The sequence below is a fragment of the Falco naumanni genome, unplaced genomic scaffold, assembly GCF_017639655.2.
Source record: "Falco naumanni isolate bFalNau1 unplaced genomic scaffold, bFalNau1.pat scaffold_313_arrow_pat_ctg1, whole genome shotgun sequence".
NCBI lineage: Eukaryota > Metazoa > Chordata > Aves > Falconiformes > Falconidae > Falco > Falco naumanni.
In genome coordinates, this window is record NW_024427441.1 from 6,600 (window position 1) to 25,179 (window position 18,580).

General features: G+C 68.4%; 1 protein-coding gene across 1 annotated transcript; it reads right to left on the reverse strand.

The window, feature by feature from the left end:
* Positions 1-442: 442 nt before the first annotated feature.
* Positions 443-17,995, reverse strand: LOC121082128 (liprin-alpha-3-like; the record flags this gene model as incomplete). The annotated part of the gene is made up of 19 exons (XM_040581461.1): positions 17,908-17,995; positions 15,391-15,626; positions 13,846-13,947; positions 13,103-13,267; positions 12,471-12,545; positions 11,904-11,978; positions 10,830-11,030; positions 9,684-9,830; positions 9,065-9,199; positions 8,022-8,105; positions 7,046-7,177; positions 6,237-6,299; positions 6,059-6,138; positions 5,600-5,701; positions 2,707-2,919; positions 2,341-2,498; positions 1,598-1,744; positions 1,137-1,230; positions 443-524 (listed from the first exon to the last, which is right to left on the reverse strand). Coding segments are annotated over exons 2-19 (2,286 nt in total), but the record flags the coding sequence as incomplete, so codon positions are not given.
* Positions 17,996-18,580: the final 585 nt, after the last annotated feature.

The following is an 18,580-nucleotide window of genomic DNA, read 5'->3' on the forward strand; positions in this document are numbered from 1 at the left end:
CACAGGACCTATAGCACCCACAGCACCCACAGCACCTATAGCACGCACAGCACCTATAGCACCCACAGCACCTACAGCACCTATAGCACGCCCAGCACCTATAGCACCCACAGGACCTATAGCACCCACAGCACCTACAGCACCTATAGCACGCACAGCACCTACAGCATGCCCAGCACCTATAGCACCCACAGGACCTATAGCACCCACAGCACCCACAGCACCTATAGCACGCACAGCACCTATAGCACCCACAGGACCTATAGCAGCACCCACAGCACGTATAGAACCCACAGCACCCACAGCACCATCAGCACCCACCCACTCACAGCCGGCGCACCCACTGGCATGGGGCCCCGCCCAGCACCCCCCAGCAGCAGCGACTTCATCCCCTCCCCCAGCCCCCCCGGTTCGGTTGGGGGGCACCCGCCGCAGCCCCCACCTCCAGCCAGGAGACCACGGTGGGCCCGTCCCAGGCGGCGAAGGGCAGCCCCTGTCGACACGCCTCCTCCAGCAGCTCGTGCCTGGGGGGCAGTTGAGGGGGGCACCGACCCCCGGGCCCCCCAACACCCCCAGTCCCCTCCCCCAAGCCCCACAGCACCCCGAGACCCCCCCCAACCCCCCAGAGACCCCCAGAGCCCCCCCAGCACCCACCAACGCACCAGGACTTCCCCAAATCCCTCCCAACCCCTCCAACTCCCCCCCGAGGTACTCACAGCCCCCCCCAACCCTCCTGCCCCCTCCAGTACCCCCATTATCACCCACCTCCCCTAAACCGTCCCCAGACCCCCAATGTCCCTCAAAGCCCCCCAGATCCCCCAAATCCCCTCAGACCCCCCCAAGGCCTCCCCTAAGCCTCCCAGACCCCCCCAAAGCCCCCCAAGCCCTCAGATCCCCAAAACTCTCCCTAAGCCCCCCTAGACCCCCTCAACCCCCTGACCCTGAAAACGCCTCCCAGCCCCCCCAAACTCCCCCTAAGACCCCCATCCCTCCCCAAAGCCCCCCCCAGCCCCCCCAAAGCTACTCACCCCCCCCAAAGTCCCCCTCAGCCCCCCAAACTCCCCCAAAGCCCCCCCAACCTCCCTAGAGCCCCCTCCAGAGCCCCAGACACCCCCAAATTGAGGTCCCCCCCTCACTTTTTCTTGCTCCGTCGATCCTTCTCCACCGCCCCTGAGAGCTTGGCCAGCCCCAGCGCGTCGGGGGGGCCCAGCTCCTCCGAGGGGGTCCCAGCTGGGGGGGGGGGCAGAGGGTGAGACCCCCACACACACCCACACGGGGACCTCAGGGTGCCCGTATGCCTGGGAGGGGGGGACCGGGGGAGTGGCACCCAGAAACCCGGGTCCCTGGGAGTGGGGGTATCTCAGGAGTGGGGGGGGCACCCAGACACCTGGGTCCGTTTTGGGGGTGGGGGGTCCCTGGGGGCGGGGGTTCCCCAGAGTTGGGGGGCGGGGCACCCAGACACCTGGGTCTGTTTTGGGGGTGGGGGGTCTCAGGAAGAGAGAGGGGCACCCAGACACCCGGGTCCTTGGGGGTGGGGGGTCCCGGGGGAGGGCACCCCGGGTCCCTGGGGGTGTGCGGGGGGTGCCGGGAGTCCCACCGAGGGAGGGGGCGTCTCGCGGGGGGGGGCCCAGGCGCCCCTTCTCCTTCTTGCCGAAGAGGCGCCCGATGGACGACTTGATGCTCTTCTTCTTGGGGGTCTTGTGCAGGGGGTCGGGGGGGGGCACCGGGACCCTCGGGGACCAGCCTTGGTGGGGGGGAGCACCCATCGGCTGGGGGCCGCCCCCACACCCCTCCCCAGGACCCCACAGCACCCCCCAGCACCCCAATATGACCCCAGAGACACTCCCAGAACCCCCTCAGCACCCCAATATGACCCCAGGGTCCCCTCAGGACCCTCACAGCACCCAGACCCCTCCAGCACCCCAATATGACCCAGGGACCCCAGAGACCCCCCCAGGGCCACCCCCAGTACCTCAATATGGCCCCCAAGGGACCCCCAACACCCCCGTATGACCCCAGGACACCCCCAGAATGCCAATACGACCCCAGGGACCCCCCAGGACTCCTATATGACCCCAGGGGACCCCCAGGAATCCCAGCACCCCAAAATTACCCCAGGACCCCCCCAGGAACCCAAATATGACCCCAGGGACCCCCCAGGACCCCCCCAGCACCCCAATATGGCTCCCAGGACCCCTCCCAGCACCCCAATATGACCCATGTGACCCCAGAGACCCCCCAGGACCCCTCCAGCACCCCAATATGACCCCAGGATCCCCCCAGGACCTTGATATGACCCATATGTCCCCAGGGACCCCTGCCCCAAGCCCCCCAACTCACCCCACTCGTGAGTCGCGCCCCTCTTCCAGCCCAGCCGCCGGCAGCGCCAAGGGGGGGCCCCCCCGCTCCAGTCGGGGTGCTCGGGGGGGGGCAGGGGGGTCCCCGGGACCCGGCCCCTTCTCCTCAGCCCCCCGGGGCTCCTCCTTGGGGACGTGGTTCTGGGACACACACATACACCAAGTCATTTGGGGTGTCCCCCTCATTTTGAGGGTCCCCTGCCCCCCCAGACATTTTGGGGGGGGGTGTCACTCTGACACCGCCTCCCCATTTTACCCCCCTCCCCATTTCTAGTGTGTGTGTGTGTGTGTGTCCCAGCCTTTGGGTGTGGGGGGGTCCCCAAGGTGTTTGGGGGGTCACTCACCTCGCGGGCAGGGCTGGGGGGGGGCCAGGCGGGGGGTGGAGCGGCCGCTGCTGGGGGGGGAGGGGCTGGCCAAGGTGGAGCTGGTGAGGGAGGGGGGCCGGGAGGCGCTCCCCCCCCGGTAGCGCCCCAGGGGGGCCCCCTCCAGCCCCCCACCCCCCACCCGGCTCTCCAGCTCCTCCGCCCGCAGCTCCGTGCACTCCTTCTCCTCCTGGATCAGCCTGGGGGGGGGAAAGGGGGGGGTCAAGGGGCACCCCCCAACCCATGGCCCCCCCCCCAGAGTCCCCCTCAATCCCTCATTGTCCCCCCAATATCTCACAGACCCCCATTGCCTCCCACTTGGCCCCACACTTCAGCCCCCGGAGCCCCCCATTGCTGGGGGTGGTGGGGATCTGGGGGTTTTGGGGGTTCCTGGGGCTTTGGGGGTCCCTGGGGAGATCTGGGGGGGGGGGCGTGGGATTTGGGGGCCCTTTGGGCTAGATCCCTGGATTTGGGGGTCCTGCGGGGGTCCCTGAGGGGATAACTCTGGGTTTTGAGGGTCCTGGCAGTGGTCCTGGGGGGTCCTAAGGGGGTGCCCCTGGGTTGGGAGCCCCAGCAGTTCCCCTGGGTTTGGGGGTCCTGGGGAGGATGCCCCGGGGGGGAAGCAGGGGGTCCTGGGGGTGCCACTGTGTGGGGGTCCCAGGATGTCCCTGGGTGTTCCGTAGGGTCCCAGGGGGAGGGTCTCAGGGGTGTGTGTCCCTGGGGGTGCTCCTGGGTGGGGATCCCTGGGGGTCCTGGGAGAAGTGCCCCTGGGTGGGGGTCCTGGGGGGTGCCCCTGGGTGGGGGTCCCTGAGGGTCCCTGGGGTGTCCCTGTGGTGCCCACGGGGGGGTCCCTGGGGGGTCCCGGGTGGGGTGTCCCTGGGTGGGGATCCCTGGGGAGGGGTGCCCCTGGTTGGGGGTCCCGGGGGGTCCCTGGGGTGTCACTGTGGTACCCGCGGGGGGATCCTGGGTAGGTCCCTGGGGGTCCCGGGGTCGGGGGATCCCTGGGTGGGGATCCCTGGGGTGTCCCTGGGGGATGTCCCAGTGGGGGATCCCTGTGGGTCCCTGGGGTGTCCCTGGGGGGGCTCTCTGGGGGTCTCGGGGTCAGGAGCTCCCTGGGTGGGGGTCCCTGGGTGGTGTCCCTCGGTGGGAGTCCCTGAGGGTCCCTGGGGGTCCCTGAGGTGTCCCTGTGGTGCCTGCAGGAGAGTCCCTGGGGGTCCCTGGGTGGGAGTTCCTGGGGTGTCCCTGTAGGGGGTCCCTGGGGGTCCTGGGGTCTGGGGGTCCTTGGGGGGTCCCTGGGGTGCCCGCGGGGGGGTCCCAGGGGGGGCACTGACTTGATCTCCTTGTTGATGGCCCTCGAGCTGTTCCTGCAGCATGAAGGCCAGCGTCTGCACGTCCGCCTGCCCGCCGGGGGACAGCAGCTCCGCACCCCCCCGCGCCCCCCCCGCTCCTCCTCGTCAGAGCCCTCGGGGGGGGCCTCCGCCGAGCCCCCCGCGCTCCCCACTCCCCCGCCCTGCCAGCCAGCGCAGCAGGCGGGGGGCACGGGGGGGGGATGGGACAAGGTACGGATGGGGATGAGGATGGGATGGGGATAGGATGGGGATGGGATGGGGATGAAGATGAAGATGGGATGGGGATGGGATGGGGATGGGATGGGATGAGGATGGGAGGAGGATGAGGATGAGGATGGGATAAGGATGGGATGAGAATGAAGACAGGATGAAGATGAGGATGGGATGGGGATGAGGATGAAGATGAGTACGGGATGGGGATGGGATGGGATGAGGTTGGAATGAAGATGAAGATGGGATGAGGATGAGGACGGGATGAAGATGAGGATGGGGTGAGGATGGAATGATGGGATGATGGGATGATGAGGATGGGATGAAGATGAGGATGGAATGAGGATAGGATGAGAATGGGATAAGGATGCAATGAGGATGGGATGAGTGAGGATAGGATAAGGATGAAGATGGGATGAGGATAAAGACAGGATGAAGATGAGGATGGGATGACGATGAGGACAGGGACAGGGAATGAGATGAGATGAGATGGGATGGGATGGGAGGATGGAGATGGCAATGGTTTAAGGATGAGGATGGAGATGAGGATAATGATAGGGATGGGATGAGGATGAAGATGAGGATGGGATGGGATGAGGATGAAGATGAGGATGGGATGGGGTGAGGATGAGGATGGGATGGGAGGAGGATGAAGATGAAGATGGGATGGGGTGAGGATGAGGATGAAGATGAGGATGAGGATGGGGTGAGGATGAGGATGAGGATGGAAGGAGGATGAAGATGAAGATGTGGATGGGATGGGGTGAGGATGAGGATGAAGATGGGGATAAGGAACAGGATGAGGTGGTAGAGTGGTGGGGATGAAGACAGGGATGGTTTGAGGAGGAGGATGGCGGGGACAGAACAGAGACGAAGTCAGAGCACGGCCTCAGCACGGACAGCCACAGGGGGCCCAGGGTGACAAAGTGCCCAGGGTGACAAAGTGGCACCTGGACAGCACCCCCCAGCCCCCAGGGCCCCCCAGAGCACTCCCCGGCAGCCTCCACCCTGCGGTCCCCTCAGACTCCCCAAAGCCCTCCCTGAGCCCCCCAGAGACACCCCCCCCCGAGGCCCCCAAATACCCCTGCCCCCAAGCCCCCCCGAACCCCCCAGCTTCCACCCCAGCCCCCCAGCCCCCCCAAAAGCCCCCCAACTTCCACCCCAGCTCCCAAAATCCCCCCAAAGTCCAACTCCCTGGAGCCCTCCAGCCCCCAAAGTCCCCTCTCAGCCCCCATCCCCTTCCCCAGCCCCCCAAGTCTCCCCCCAGCCCCCCCCCCCACCTTGGCAGCGTCCTCCTTGGGTGGTGCCCAGCGCCCCTTACGGGTCCTGCGGGGGGGGGCACCGGGGGGCGTTGGGGTCCAGGGGAGCCCCCCCGACAGGGGTTTGGGGGTACCTCAGCTCCAGAGCGCTGCCCGGCAGGGATCTGGGGGGCCGGGGGGGCACGGATGGGGGGGCATGTGTCCCCCCGGCCCCCCAGAGAGAGATCAGAGCAGGCTGGGGGCAATTGAGGGGTGCTGGGGTAAGGAGGGGGGTCCTCAGGGGAGTTGGGGGGGTCGGGGTAGGTCCTTGAGTGATGAGAAAGTCTAGGGGGGGTCTGGAGTAATTGCAGGGGGGGCTGGGGGGGTCCTGGGGTAATGGGGGGGTCCCCCAGAGCAGTGGGGTGGAGTTAGAGGAGCCCCTTGGGCAGTAAGGAGGTTCCCATGGGGGTTGGGGGGGGGGGGGGGCATCGCAGGGGGGTCCAGGGGGTTCCGGGGGGGTTCTGGGGGGTCCCGGGGGGTACCTGGAGTAGGAGGAGACAGGGCGCCCCCGCAGCTGGTCAAGCTCCAGCTGCATCCGCTCCATCTCTGCCAGCAGCTGCTCCTGGGGGGGGGGGGGGGGGGGAGGAATTTCGGGGGGAAGGGTCAGTTCTGGGGACCCCCTGGCCCCTTCCGACACCCCCAGCCCCCGCCTCCCCAGACCTTGTTGAGCAGCAGCTCGTCCTGCAGCTTCTTCATGTTGGCAATTTCTTCACTGAGCGAGTTCTGAGGGGGGTGGGGGGGTGTCTCAGATGACAGGGGACCCCCAGAACAATCCAGGGGCACCCCAAAGTCCCCCCCCAGACCCCCCACGTTCTCCTCCAGCTCCCCCATCCTGACTCCCCAGCCCCCCCTCGACCCCCCAGGATCATCCAAGAACCCCTCCAAGACACTCTAGGACTCCCCCAGACCCCCACCTTCTCCTCCAGGACCATCCAACACCCCCTCAGGACACCTCCACGACCCCTAAAGCCCCCCCCGCCCCCCCCCCCCCCAGGGCTCCCCATGTCTTCCCAGCCCCCCCAAAGACCCCCTCAGGAACCCCCCAGACCTCCCAGGAATTCCAAGCCTCCCCCCCAGAACACTGAGGACCCCCTCAGACCCCCCAGGGTTCCCAGAACCACCCAAGACCCCCCTCAAGACCCCTCCAGGACCCCACCCAGATCACCCGGGACTTCCCACCACCCCCAACGACCCCCTCAGGAACCCCCCCAGGCTCCCCCAGACTTCCCAGGATGCCTCCAGACTCCCAAGGGACCCCCTCAGGACCCCTAGGACAGCCCCAGGACCACCCAAGACCCCCTCAGGACCTCCCCTAGACCCCCTTGAACCTCCCAGGGACCACCCAACACCCCACCCAGGACACCCCTAGACACCTCCAGGCCCCCCTAGGACCTCCCAGGACCACGCAAGACCCCCTCAGGACCCCCCAGGCCCCCCCAGACCCGCTTGGACCCTCTCAGGACCCCCACCTTCTCCTCCAGAGCCCCCATCCTCTCCTTGAGGTGGAGCTGGAGCCGCTCGTTGGACTCACAGAGCAGCCGGTCGACCGTCTCCGACAGCCGCTTGTTGTGCTCATCGTTCATCTTCTCCCGCTGGCGAGCCTTTGGGGGGGTCCCCAACATCGGGGGGGGGCCCCACTGGCAACCCCCAACACCGGTGCCTTCCCCCACAGCCCTCCCTGTGGAGCACGACCCCCCTTTCACCCCCCCACGAGCTCCCTCTGCACCCCAAAGCACCCCGCGCACCACCCCAATGATCCCTGCAAGAGCCCCCCATGAACCCCTCAAGCCCCCCTGCCTCCCAACGATCCCACACACACACCAGCCCCCCCATGCAGCCCCCAACACCCTCATACAGCCCTCAATGACCCCCCCAAATTCCAAAAGCACTCATGCAACTCCCAAGCCCCACCATGACCCCCCCCCCCCAGCCACTCCATGCACCCCAGGACCCACCCAAACCCCTTCCCCACCTGCCACAGCCCCCAGTGACACTCCCTCAAGCCCCCCAGGATGCCCAAATCCCCCCAGTGACACTTGTCCAAGCCCCCCCAGGACTCCCAAATCCCCCATGCACCCTTCAAGCCCCCCCCATGCAGCCCCCCAAGACCCTCAGGACCCCAAGATCCCCAGTCCATGCACCCCCCTGAGCACTATCAGCAGCACCAGAACCCCCCCAAAACCCCTCCCCACCTGCCAAGGCCCCCAGTGACACTCTCTCAAGCCCCCCATGACCCCCAAATCCCCCATGTACCCCTCAATCCCCCCTCCATGCAGCCCCCCGAGAGCCCAAGACCCCCCACATGCACTACCCTGAGCACTATCAGCAGCCCCCCATCCCCCTCCCAAGTCCCAGGGACCTGCAGGGACCCCCAGATCCTGAGGGCACACCCCATTGCCAGAGGGCCCCCCCTGGGGTCCCCCAGTCGGGGGTCCCATCCCTCACCCGCTGCAGTTCCTGATTCTTCTCCTGCAGTTGGGCTTCCAGCTGCCGCAGGCGTTCCTCAAAGTTCCCGTGGCGCTCCTCGGCCTGGGGGGGGGGGGGGGACGGAGGACACAGGGGTGTGGGGATGGACAGGGGGACATGGGGACCAACGGGGACATGGAGATGGTTGGGGACATGGGGATGGACAAGAACACAGGGACCAGCAGGGACATGGGGATGGAAACCTCCTCTATACCTCCCAGGATGCCTCAAAACTCCCCAGTCCCACCCAGAACCCTCCAGGACCCCGCCAGCCCCCCCCCCCGAATCCTCCAGGCCCCCCCAAAACCCTCCAGGCCCCCCCCAGGCCCCTCCTGAACCCCCCAGCACCGCCCAGGTCCCCCCAGAACCCTCCAGGAACCCCCTGAACCCTCTAGGACCCCCCAGGTCCCTCCAGCCCCCCCAGAAAAGCTCCCCAGCCTCCCCTCAGCCCACCAGAAGCCTCCAGGCCCCCCCAGGCCCCCCTGAACCCTCCAGGACCCCACAGGTCCCTACAGGACCCCCACAGAAGCCTCCCAGGACCCCCCTGGTCCCCTCCAGGACCCTGTCGACCCCCCAAGGTCCCCCAGAACCACCCAGAACCCTCCAGAACCTTCCCAGAACCCTCCAGGTCCCTCCAGACCCCCCCCCCCCAGAAGCCCTCTAGGCCCCCCCATGACCCCCAGCCCCCTCCAGGACCCCCAAGCCCTGCCCAGGCCCCCCCCGACTACCCCCAGGGCCCCCCAGAACCTTCCAGGACCTCCCAGACCCTCCAGGTCCCTCCAGAAGACCACCAGGAACCCCCCCAGGCCCACCAGAACCCTCCAGGACCCCCTCAGAACCCTTCAAACCCCCCCCAGGTCCCTCCAGGACTCCCCCAGAAGCCCCCCAGGACCCCTCCAGGCCCATCAGAACCACCCAGGACCCTCCCAGGCCCACCTGAACCCTCCAGAACCCTCCCCGGTCCCCTCCAGAACCCTCCAGGATCCTCCTAGAACCCTCCAGGACCCCCTCAGCTCCCCCACCTTGGTGAGGGCGGCCACCCTCTGAGCCAGCTGGGCTTCGATCTCGGGCAGGGTCTCGGCTTTCTGCAGCGTCTGCTGGAGCTTGGCCTTGGCGTCCTCCAGCCACTCCTGCAGCTGCCGGCCCTTCTCCTCACTCTGTGGGGTCTGGGGTGGCCTTGGGGCAGGGGGCGCGGCTGGGGGGCCATGGGGTGGGGGAGCCCAGCCGTGGGGTGGGAGTCATGGCCATGGGGTGGGGGGCACAGCTGTGGGGCAGGGGGTGTTGCCATGATGGGTTTCGTAGGGTGAGGGTCCCAAGGTGATGGCCACAAGGTGGGGTGTCCCAGAGGGGGGGGGGGGGGGGGGGGGATGGGTAGGGTCACGGGGGGGGGTGTCCCAGTCTGGGGGCCCCAAGGTGGGGGGTCCCAGAGTAGGGGTCCCAGGGGTGTCCCAGAGGGGTGTCCCAGGGGTGCCCCAGTGCAGGGTCCCGGGTTGGGGGGTCCCAGGATGGGGTCCCGATGTCCCAGGGGGTGCCCTAGGGCAGGGTCCTGGGTTGAGGGTCCCAGGGTGGGGTCACGAGGATGTCCTGGGGTGTCCCAGTGGTGCCCCAGTGTGGGGTCCCAGGGGTCCCGGCACCCCCCACCTGGCGGTAGAGCGAGTCCTTGCTGGCCAGCTCGTTCTCCAGGCGGTCGTTGGCATCGTGCAGGGAGGTGGCCTCACGCTGCGCACTCAGGTAGCGCTTCTCCAGCGTGGTGATGCGCTCCTCCATGTCCTCCCGCTGCGCCAGCGCCTGCGCCGTGACCCGGCGGGGCAGGTGGGGTGGGGGGCCGGGATGGGTGGAGGCAGGGGTGGGATGGGGACAGGGATCAGGTGGGGACAAGGGTGTGATGGGGACAGGGGTGGGGACAGGGGCGGGATGGGGACAGGGGTGGGATGGGGGCAGGAGTGGGACAGGGACAAATGTGGGATGGGGACAGGGGTGGGATGGGGACAGGGTCAGGGGATGGGATGGGGACAGGGACGGAATGGGGATGGGATGGGGACAGGGGTGGGATGGTGACAGGAGTGGGATTGGGACAGGGACGGGATGGGGACGGGATGGGGAAAGGGGTGGCATGGGGACAGGGGCCAGGTGGGGACAGGGACAGGGGTGGGATGGGGACAGGGATGGGGACATGGAGAGCACAGGGACCACGTGAGGACAGGGATGAGGACAGCCTAGGACGGTGTCTGGGCTGAGGGTGCTCGCAGTTTGGGGGTGCTCCCAGTTCAGGTATGATCCCCAGTTCATGGCTCTGCTCCCTCCCAGTCTGGGCTGTTCCCCCCCAGTTCAGGGCTGCCTCCCTCCATTTCAGGGCTGCCCCTGCCCCATTTCAGGTCTGTTCCCCACAGTTTGGGTCTGACCCCACCATTTCAGAGCTGCGCCCCCCCAGCATTTCAGGCCTGCTCCTGCCAGTTTGCATCTGCCCCCCCATTTCAGGCCTGTCCCCCCCAGTTTGGATCTGCCCTCCCATTTCAGGCCTGCCTCACCCCCAGTTGGGCTCTGCCCCCCTCATTTCAGGCCCCCCCCCACGAGTTGGGCTCTGTCCCCCCCATTTCAGGGTTCCCCCCCCAGTCGGGCTCTGTACCACCCGCACCCCCCATATCAGGGTTTTCCCCCCACCAGTTTGGGTCTTCCCCCCCCAGTTTGGGCCTGTTCCCCCCAGTTGGGCTCTTCCCCCCCACCCCCCATTTCAGGCCTGCCCATCCCCCCATTCCGGCTGCCCCCACCCATTAGGGCAGCCCCCACCTCCTTGAGGTCGCGCTGCAGCTTGGCCCCGGCCTCCTGTGCCCGCGCCAGCTCCCGCTGCGCTGCCGCGGCCTGGTCCTGCAGCCGCCCCAACTGGCGGCACAGGGTGGCCACCCGCTCCCGCTGAGCCGCCGCTGCCGCCCGCTGCCGGCCCAGCGCGGCCTCCAGCTCGGCCTCGCGCCGCCGGCCCTCGGGGGTGCCCTGTGGGACATGAACCCTGACCCCCGACCCCTGACCCCTCACCCAGCGCGGCCTCCAGCTCAGCCTCGCACCGCTGGCCCTCAGGGGTGCCCTGTGTGAGGTGACCCCTGACCCTTGACCCCTCACCCAGCGCGGCCTCCAGCTCGGCCTCGCACTGTTGGCCCTCAGGGGTGCCCTGCAGGATGTGACCCCTGACCCCTGACCCCAACCCTTGACCCCTGGCCTAGAGCAGCCTCCAGCTCGGCCTCATGCCACCGGCCCTCAGGGGTGCCCTGTGTGAGGTGACCCCTGACCCTTGACCCCTCACCCCTCACCCAGCGTGGCCTCCAGCTTGGCCTTGCACCACTGGCCCTCAGGGGTGCCCTGTGTGAGGTGACCCCTGACCCCTCACCCAGCGTGGCCTCCAGCTCGGCCTCGCACCGCTGGCCCTCAGGGGTGCCCTGCAGGATGCGACCCCTGACCCCTGACCCTGACCCCTGACCCAGCGTGGCCTCCACAGCTTGGCCTCATGCCGCCAGCCCTCAGGGGTGCCCTGCGGGACTGACCCCTCACCCCTGGCCCCTGACCCCTGACCCCTCACCCAGTGCAGCCTCCATGTCGGCCTCGCACCGCTGGCCCTTGGGGGTACCCTGCAGGACGCAACCCCTGACCCCAACCTTTGACCCCTGACCCAACGCGGCCCACAGCCCTCCACCCATAGCCGTGCCCACAGGCCCTGAGCAGCTGGCCCACAGAGGGTGTGACCTCTCATCCCTGACCCCCAACCTCTGACCCCTGACCTGTGACCCCAGGGATCCCCAGTGCCTGGCGACCCCCCAGTGCTGTGGCCCCCCCTGTGACCCCCCCCCCCAGTAACCCTGTGACCCCTCATACCGGTGTGTCCCCATCACTGGGTGCGTCCTCCAGCCCCGAGCGGCGTCGGGAGAGCTGCTCCCGCAGGGACAGCGCCTGGGAGGGGGTGTCACATGGGGGGACCCCCGCGGGGACCCCCCCCACGAGGTCCCCCCCACGGGGACCCCTGCTCATGGGGACACTGCCCATGGGACCCCCACTCATGGGGACACATCATGGGGAACCCTGTCCATGGGGGACCCCTGCCCATGGAGACACCATGTCTTGGGGACCCCTGCCTATGGGGACACCCCCCCCCACTGGGGCACCTGTCCACAGGGACCCCCACCCATGGGGACACCATGTCATGGGGACCCCCCACTATGGGGACCCCTACCCATGGGGACACCACACATGGGGACACCACATCATGGGGACCCCCACCCATAAGGACCCCCACCCATGGAGACCACCACCCATGGGGACACTACATCATAAGGAGCCCCACCCATGGGGACCACCACCAATGGGGACACCACATCATGGGGACCCCCACCATGACCCCCCCAACCCCCCCCAGCGTACCCCCCTCCCCCCGGCGTCACCCACCTCCTGGTTGGAGACCTCCAGCTCCTCCTCGAGGACAGCCACCCGCTCAAGGGCCACCCGCAGCCGCTCCCGAACCTGAGGCGACAGGGCGGGGTCATCCTCCCCCCAACACCCTGGGGTGCCCCCAGGACCCCCCCAAACCCACCACGATTGACCCAGGACCCCCCCCAGGTCACCCCGGAGACCCCCTGGGGACCACCAGGTCCCACCAGATCACCCCAGAAACCCCCTGGGACCCTCTCAGGGACCACTAGGTCCACCAGGTCACCCCAGGAGCCACCTGGGGACCACCAGGTCCCTCATGGGACCACCAAGTTCCCCAGTGGGGCCCCTGAGACCACCCAGAGACCACCAAGTCCCACCTGGGTGTCCCCAAAAGCCCCCTGAGCCCCCTTTGGACACGACCAGGACCCCACTGGAACCCCTCAGACCCTCCCAGGTCCCACCAAGTCACTCCAGAAGCCCCCTGAGACCCCTCTGGGGCCCACCAGACCCCCCATGGGTCACTCCAGAACCCCCAGAGCCCTTGAAACACCCTCATATCCCACAGGGTCCCCCCATGTCACCCCAGGAGTCACCTGGGACCCCCCCGAGACACCCCCCAAAGCCACCCATGCCATCCCAGCACCCACCTTCTCATCCAGGGCCTTGTGGTGCTCGAAGAGGGACTTGAGGGCTTTGAGGACCTCGACCTCGGAGGAGACCCCCGCGGGGGACTGCGCCTGGCGCTTGACCACTGTCATCCGCAGGGACCGCTCGTGGCGGGACACCAGGCACTCCAGATGCTCCAGCAGCAGCTGGGGGAGGACATGGGGACATGGGGAAATGGGGATACCAGGCACTCCACGTGCTCCAGCAGCAGCTGGAGGACACATGGGGGACATGGGGACACGGGGACATAGGGACACCAGGCACTCCAGGTGCTCCAGCAGCAGCTGGAGGACACATGCGGACATGGGGACACGGGGGCATGGGGACACCAGGCACTCCAGGTGCTCCTGCAGCAGCTGGAGGACACATGGGGACATGGGGACACCAGGCACTCCAGGTGCTCCAGCAGCAGCTGGGGGACACACGGGGACATGGGGACATGGGGACACCAGGCACTCCAGGTGCTCCAGCAGCAGCTGGGGGACACACGGGGACATGGGGACATGGGGACACCAGGCACTCCAGGTGCTCCAGCAGCAGCTGGGGGACACACGGGGACATGGGGACATGGGGACACCAGGCACTCCAGGTGCTCCAGCAGCAGCTGGGGGACACACGGGGACATGGGGACATGGGGACACCAGGCACTCCAGGTGCTCCAGCAGCAGCTGGGGGACACACAGGGACATGGGGACACGGGGACATGGGGACGTGGTGGCCTCACCCGCGTGTTGTTGCGCTCAGCCTTGAGCTCGGCAATCTCCTCCTCCCGCTCTAGCAGCTGCTCCCGGCAGACGTTCAGCTCCTTCGTCAGCGCAGCGAACTCCTGGGGTCATGGGGGGGTCACGGGGTCACAGGCGGGACAGGGACACAGGGGTCACAGGGGGACATGGGGGGGACATGGGTGGCACGGGGGGCATGGGGGCACATAGTGACTAGCCCATGGTGGCCACTAGCCATGCCCTCCCTCTAGCCCCGCCTCCTCCAGCAGCCACACCCTTCAATCAGCCCCACTCCCTCCACTTACTTCCACCCACCCCTTAGGCCCCACCTCTCGGCAGCCACACCCCCTCCCCTTAACTCCACCTACCTCACCCCCAGCCCCCTTCAGGCCCTGCCTCAAGCCCCACCCCCCCACCCCTTCCCCTTAACTCCACCCACCTCACCCCCTAGGCCCCCTCAGGCCCCCCAGCAGCCCCACCCCCTTGCAGACCCTCCCCATCAGGCCCCTCCCCTTCAGGCCCCGCCCCTTCCCCTTAACTCCACCCACCCCAACTCCCAGCCCTGCCTCAGGCCCCCTGCAGCCCCGCCCCCTAGCAGCCCCCCAGGCCCTGCCTCCCTCAGGTCCCACCCCAGCCCCACACCTTCCCCTTAACTCCACCCACCCCGACTCCCAGTCCCACCTCAGGCCCCCCTCAGCCCCGCCCCCTCAGCCCCAGCCCCACCCCCAGCCTGACCCCTTCTCCTTCCCCCATCCCAACTTCCAGCCCCCCCTTTCTCCACCACACCCTGCCCCCTAGCCCCACCCCCATGCCCCACCTCCTCGGGCCCTGCTCTCCCATGCCCCGCCCCCACCCTGCTCCTTCCGCTTAGCTCCGCCCACTCCAACTCCCAGCTCCGCCTCAGACCCCCTCAGCCCCAGCCCCACAGGCCCCGCCCCACCTCATGAAGCCCTGCCCCCTGAAGCCCCACCCCAACCCCACCCCTTCCTCTTAACTCCACCCACCCCAACTCCCAGCCCCCCTTTCTCCAGCACACCCCGCCCCCTAGCCCCACCCCCATGCCCCACCTCCTCGGGCCCTTCTCCCCCATGCCCCGCCCCCACCCCACCCCTTCCCCTTAACTCCACCCACCCCGACTTCTAGCCCTGTCTCAGGCCCCTCCTGCAGCCCCGCCCCCTAGCAGCCCTCCAGGTCCCGCCTCCCTCAGGCCCCACCCCAGTCCCTCCCCTTTCACCTTAACTCCACCCACCCCAACTCCCAGCCCCCCCTTTCCCCACCACACCCTGCCCCCAAACCCCCCTCCAGCCCCACCCCTTCCCCTTAACTCCACCCACCCCGACTCCCAGTCCCATCTCAGGGCCCCCCCCCAGCCCCACCCCATGAGGCCCCGCCCCATGAGGCCTTAGCCCCGCCCCTTCCCCTTAACTCCACCTACCCCACTCCCAGCCCTGCCTCAGGCCACCCGCAGCCCCACCCCCGCAGCCCCCCCCTCAGCCCCACCCCCCACAGCCCCGCCCCAGGCCCCGCCCCCCATAGGCCCCGCCCACCTGGGGCAGGGCGCTGGCCAGCTGGCGCTGCAACAGGTCCTTCTCGTGTGCCAGGTCCCGCAGGCGCAGCTGGGCGGCCGCCAGCCCCTCCTGGCTGTCCCGCAGCGTCTCCAGCAGCCGCTCCCGCTCCCGCAGCATCTGCACCATCAGCTGCTCCAGCCCCGGCTCCTCGGGGCAGCCCGAGCCCCGGCGGGCGTCCTCGCTGATGGTGGGCAGCACCTCGCACATCATCCTGCCTGCGGGGGCACAGCACCAACAGCACCCTGCCTGCACCCACTGCACCCACAGCACCCTGCCTGCACCCACTGCACCCACAGCACCCTGCTTGCACCCTGCCTGCACCCTGCCTGCACCCTGCCCACAGCATCCCGCCTGCATCCTCGCTGATGGTGGGCAGCACCTCACACATCATCCTGCCTGCGGGGGCACAGCGCCGACAGCACCAACAGCACCCACACAGCATGCACTGCACCCTGCCTGCACCCTGCCTGTACCCACTGCACCCTGCCTGCACCCTGCCCACAGCATCCTACACAGCATCCCACCCACAGCACCCTGCCTGTGTCCTCGGTGATGGTGGGCAGCACCTCACACATCATCCTGCCTGCGTGGACACAGCACCGCACAGCACCCTGCCTGCATCCTGCCTGCACCCACTGCACCTACAGCACCCTGCCTGCACCCTGCCTGTGTCCTCAATGGTGGGCAGCACCTCGCACATCATCCTGCCTGTGCCCTGCCTGCAGGGGAACACAGCCAGCACCTTCACAGCACCCCGCACAGCGCCCTGCCTGCAACGGGGCACAGGCAGCACCTCGCACATCATCCTGCCTGCAGGGGGGAGCGGGCAGCACCCCGCGCAGCACCCTGCCTGCAGCCCCTGCACCTCCTGTATCACCCTGCCCACATGCTGCACGCTCCAGGGGACAGGCACTATCTTCCACATCCATCATCCTGCCTGCGACACGGCAGGGGCAGCACCTCACACAGCGCCCTGCCTGCTCCCTGCCTGCACCTCCTGTAACCCCTGCTTGCACCCTGCCTGCAACCTACCTGCACCTTCTGTATCCCCCCGCCTGCACCTCCTGTACCCCCCTGCCTGCGCCTTCTGTATCCTCCTGCCTGCGCCTCCTGTATGCCCCTGCCTGCACCTCCTATAGCCCCCTGCCCATACCCTGCCTGCACCTGCTACATCCCCCTGCCCGTGCCCTGCCTGCACCTCCTATAGCCCCCTGCCCACACCCTGCCTGCAGCAGGGAACCCCCCCTTGCCCCCCTGCAGCCCCCCCCCCCCCCCCACGTGGAAGCCCCCCACCCAGGGAGGAAGTGGGGGAGGGGGAGCCACCCACGTGCGACACATGGCCCTCATGCAACACACAAGCATGTGCGGGCCCAGGGGCCTGGCGGGGCTGGGGGGGTGGGGGTGAGCAGTGGCAGGGCAGTGAGGCCTGAGGGGGGCAATGGGGGGGGTCCCCAGGGTGGGGGATTGGGTGGCAGCTGGCTTGGGGGTGCAAAGTGGGGATGTGCAAGGAGGGGGTTTGCAAAGGGGGGGCAATAGGGTCTGGGGGTACAAGGGGGAGGATGCAAAGGGGGGGTGGGCAATTGGGGGGAGCAAAGGGGGGGGTGAAGGGGGTAAGGGGGTTGCCGGGGGAGGTGCAGTGGGGGGTGCAATGACAGGGTTGTGTGGGGGTGCAATGGGGGGGGCAGAGGGGCATGGGGGTGCAATGCAGGGTGCAACGACAGGGTAGCATGTGGGTGCAGCTGGGGGGGCAGAGGGGCCTGGGGGGTGCAATGGGGGGGGCAACATGGGGTGCAGTGGGGGGGTGCAGAGAGGGGAAGGGGGGTGCAACAGGGGGTGCACTGGGGCCTGGGAATTGCCAGTGGAGGGGATGCAGTGGGAGTGGGATGGGGGTGCAATGGGGCCTGGGTGGGGGGGTTGCCAATAACAGGGTGCAGTGGGGGTTGGGTGGGGGTGCAATGGGGCCTGAGGGATGCAATGGGGGGTGCAGTGGGAATGCAGTTGGGGGATAGAATGGGGGTGTGTGCCTGGTGCAATAGGGGAGCAATGGCGCCTGGGAATTGCAATGGGGGGGTGCAGTGGGGGTGCAATAGGGCCTGGGGGGTCAATGGGAGGGTGCAGTGGGGGTGGAATGGGGGAGAGGTGCAATGGGGATGTAATGATGGGGTAGTAGGGGCGTGCAAAGGAGGGGGCAGAGGGGCCTGGGGGATGCAGTGGGGGTGCAATAGGGCCTGGGGGGTCAAAGGGGGGTGCAGTGGGGAGGGTGCAGTAGGGGTGCACTGGAGGATGCAGTGGGGGTGGGATGGGGGGGGAAGTGCGGGGGTGGGATGGAGGGCCTGGAAGTGCAGTGGAGGTGGGATGGGGGGGCTAGTGGGTGCAAGCGGGGTGGGATGGGGGGGGTGCAAGGGGGGCGGGGGGTGGGGGTCCGGGGATGCGGGGGGGGCGGTTGGGATGGGGGGGGTCGGGGGGGGTCCGGTGGGGCTCAGGCCCGGCTCCTACCTGGGCTGCGAGCAGCGCTGCGGCAGCTCCGGCTGAGGGAGGCGGCCCTGCGGGGAGGGGGCCCCGGGGGGTCGCTGCCCGCCGCCCCCGCACCCGTTCAGGCCCCCGTGGCGCCCCGGGCCCGCCCGAGCCCCGCGGCCGCCGCCCGCGCCCCCCCCCCCGGCACCGAACCCCCCCCCCGCCCGACCCCGCAAACGTTGCGCGGGCCCTTTAAGAACGGCGCTGACGGACGGGGGAGCTGACCAATGAGAGCGCGCCCTGAGGTCCGGCGGCGCCCAGGCCCCGCCCCCGCGCAGGGTGGGAGGGGGGGAGCGAGGTGGGGGGAAGCGGCCGCGCGAGCGGCCAATGGGAGGCGGCGGGGGGCGGGGCCGGCGTTGGGGTGATGTCATCGGGGGGGGGGCGGGGGCGGCCGCGCACGCGTGTTGCCATGGTGATGGACCACCCCATCATGCGTGTTGCCATGCATATGAACACCACCAGCCCCCGTCGCCATGGGGATGGACCACCCCATCCACGCTTGTTGCCATGGATACGCCCGTTGCTATGGGATGGACCACCCCATCCACGCATGTTGCCATGGAGACACCCCCCCCCCGTCGCTATGGGATGGACCACCCCATCTACACATGTTGCAGTGGAGACGCTCCGCCCACGTCGCCATGGGGATGGACCG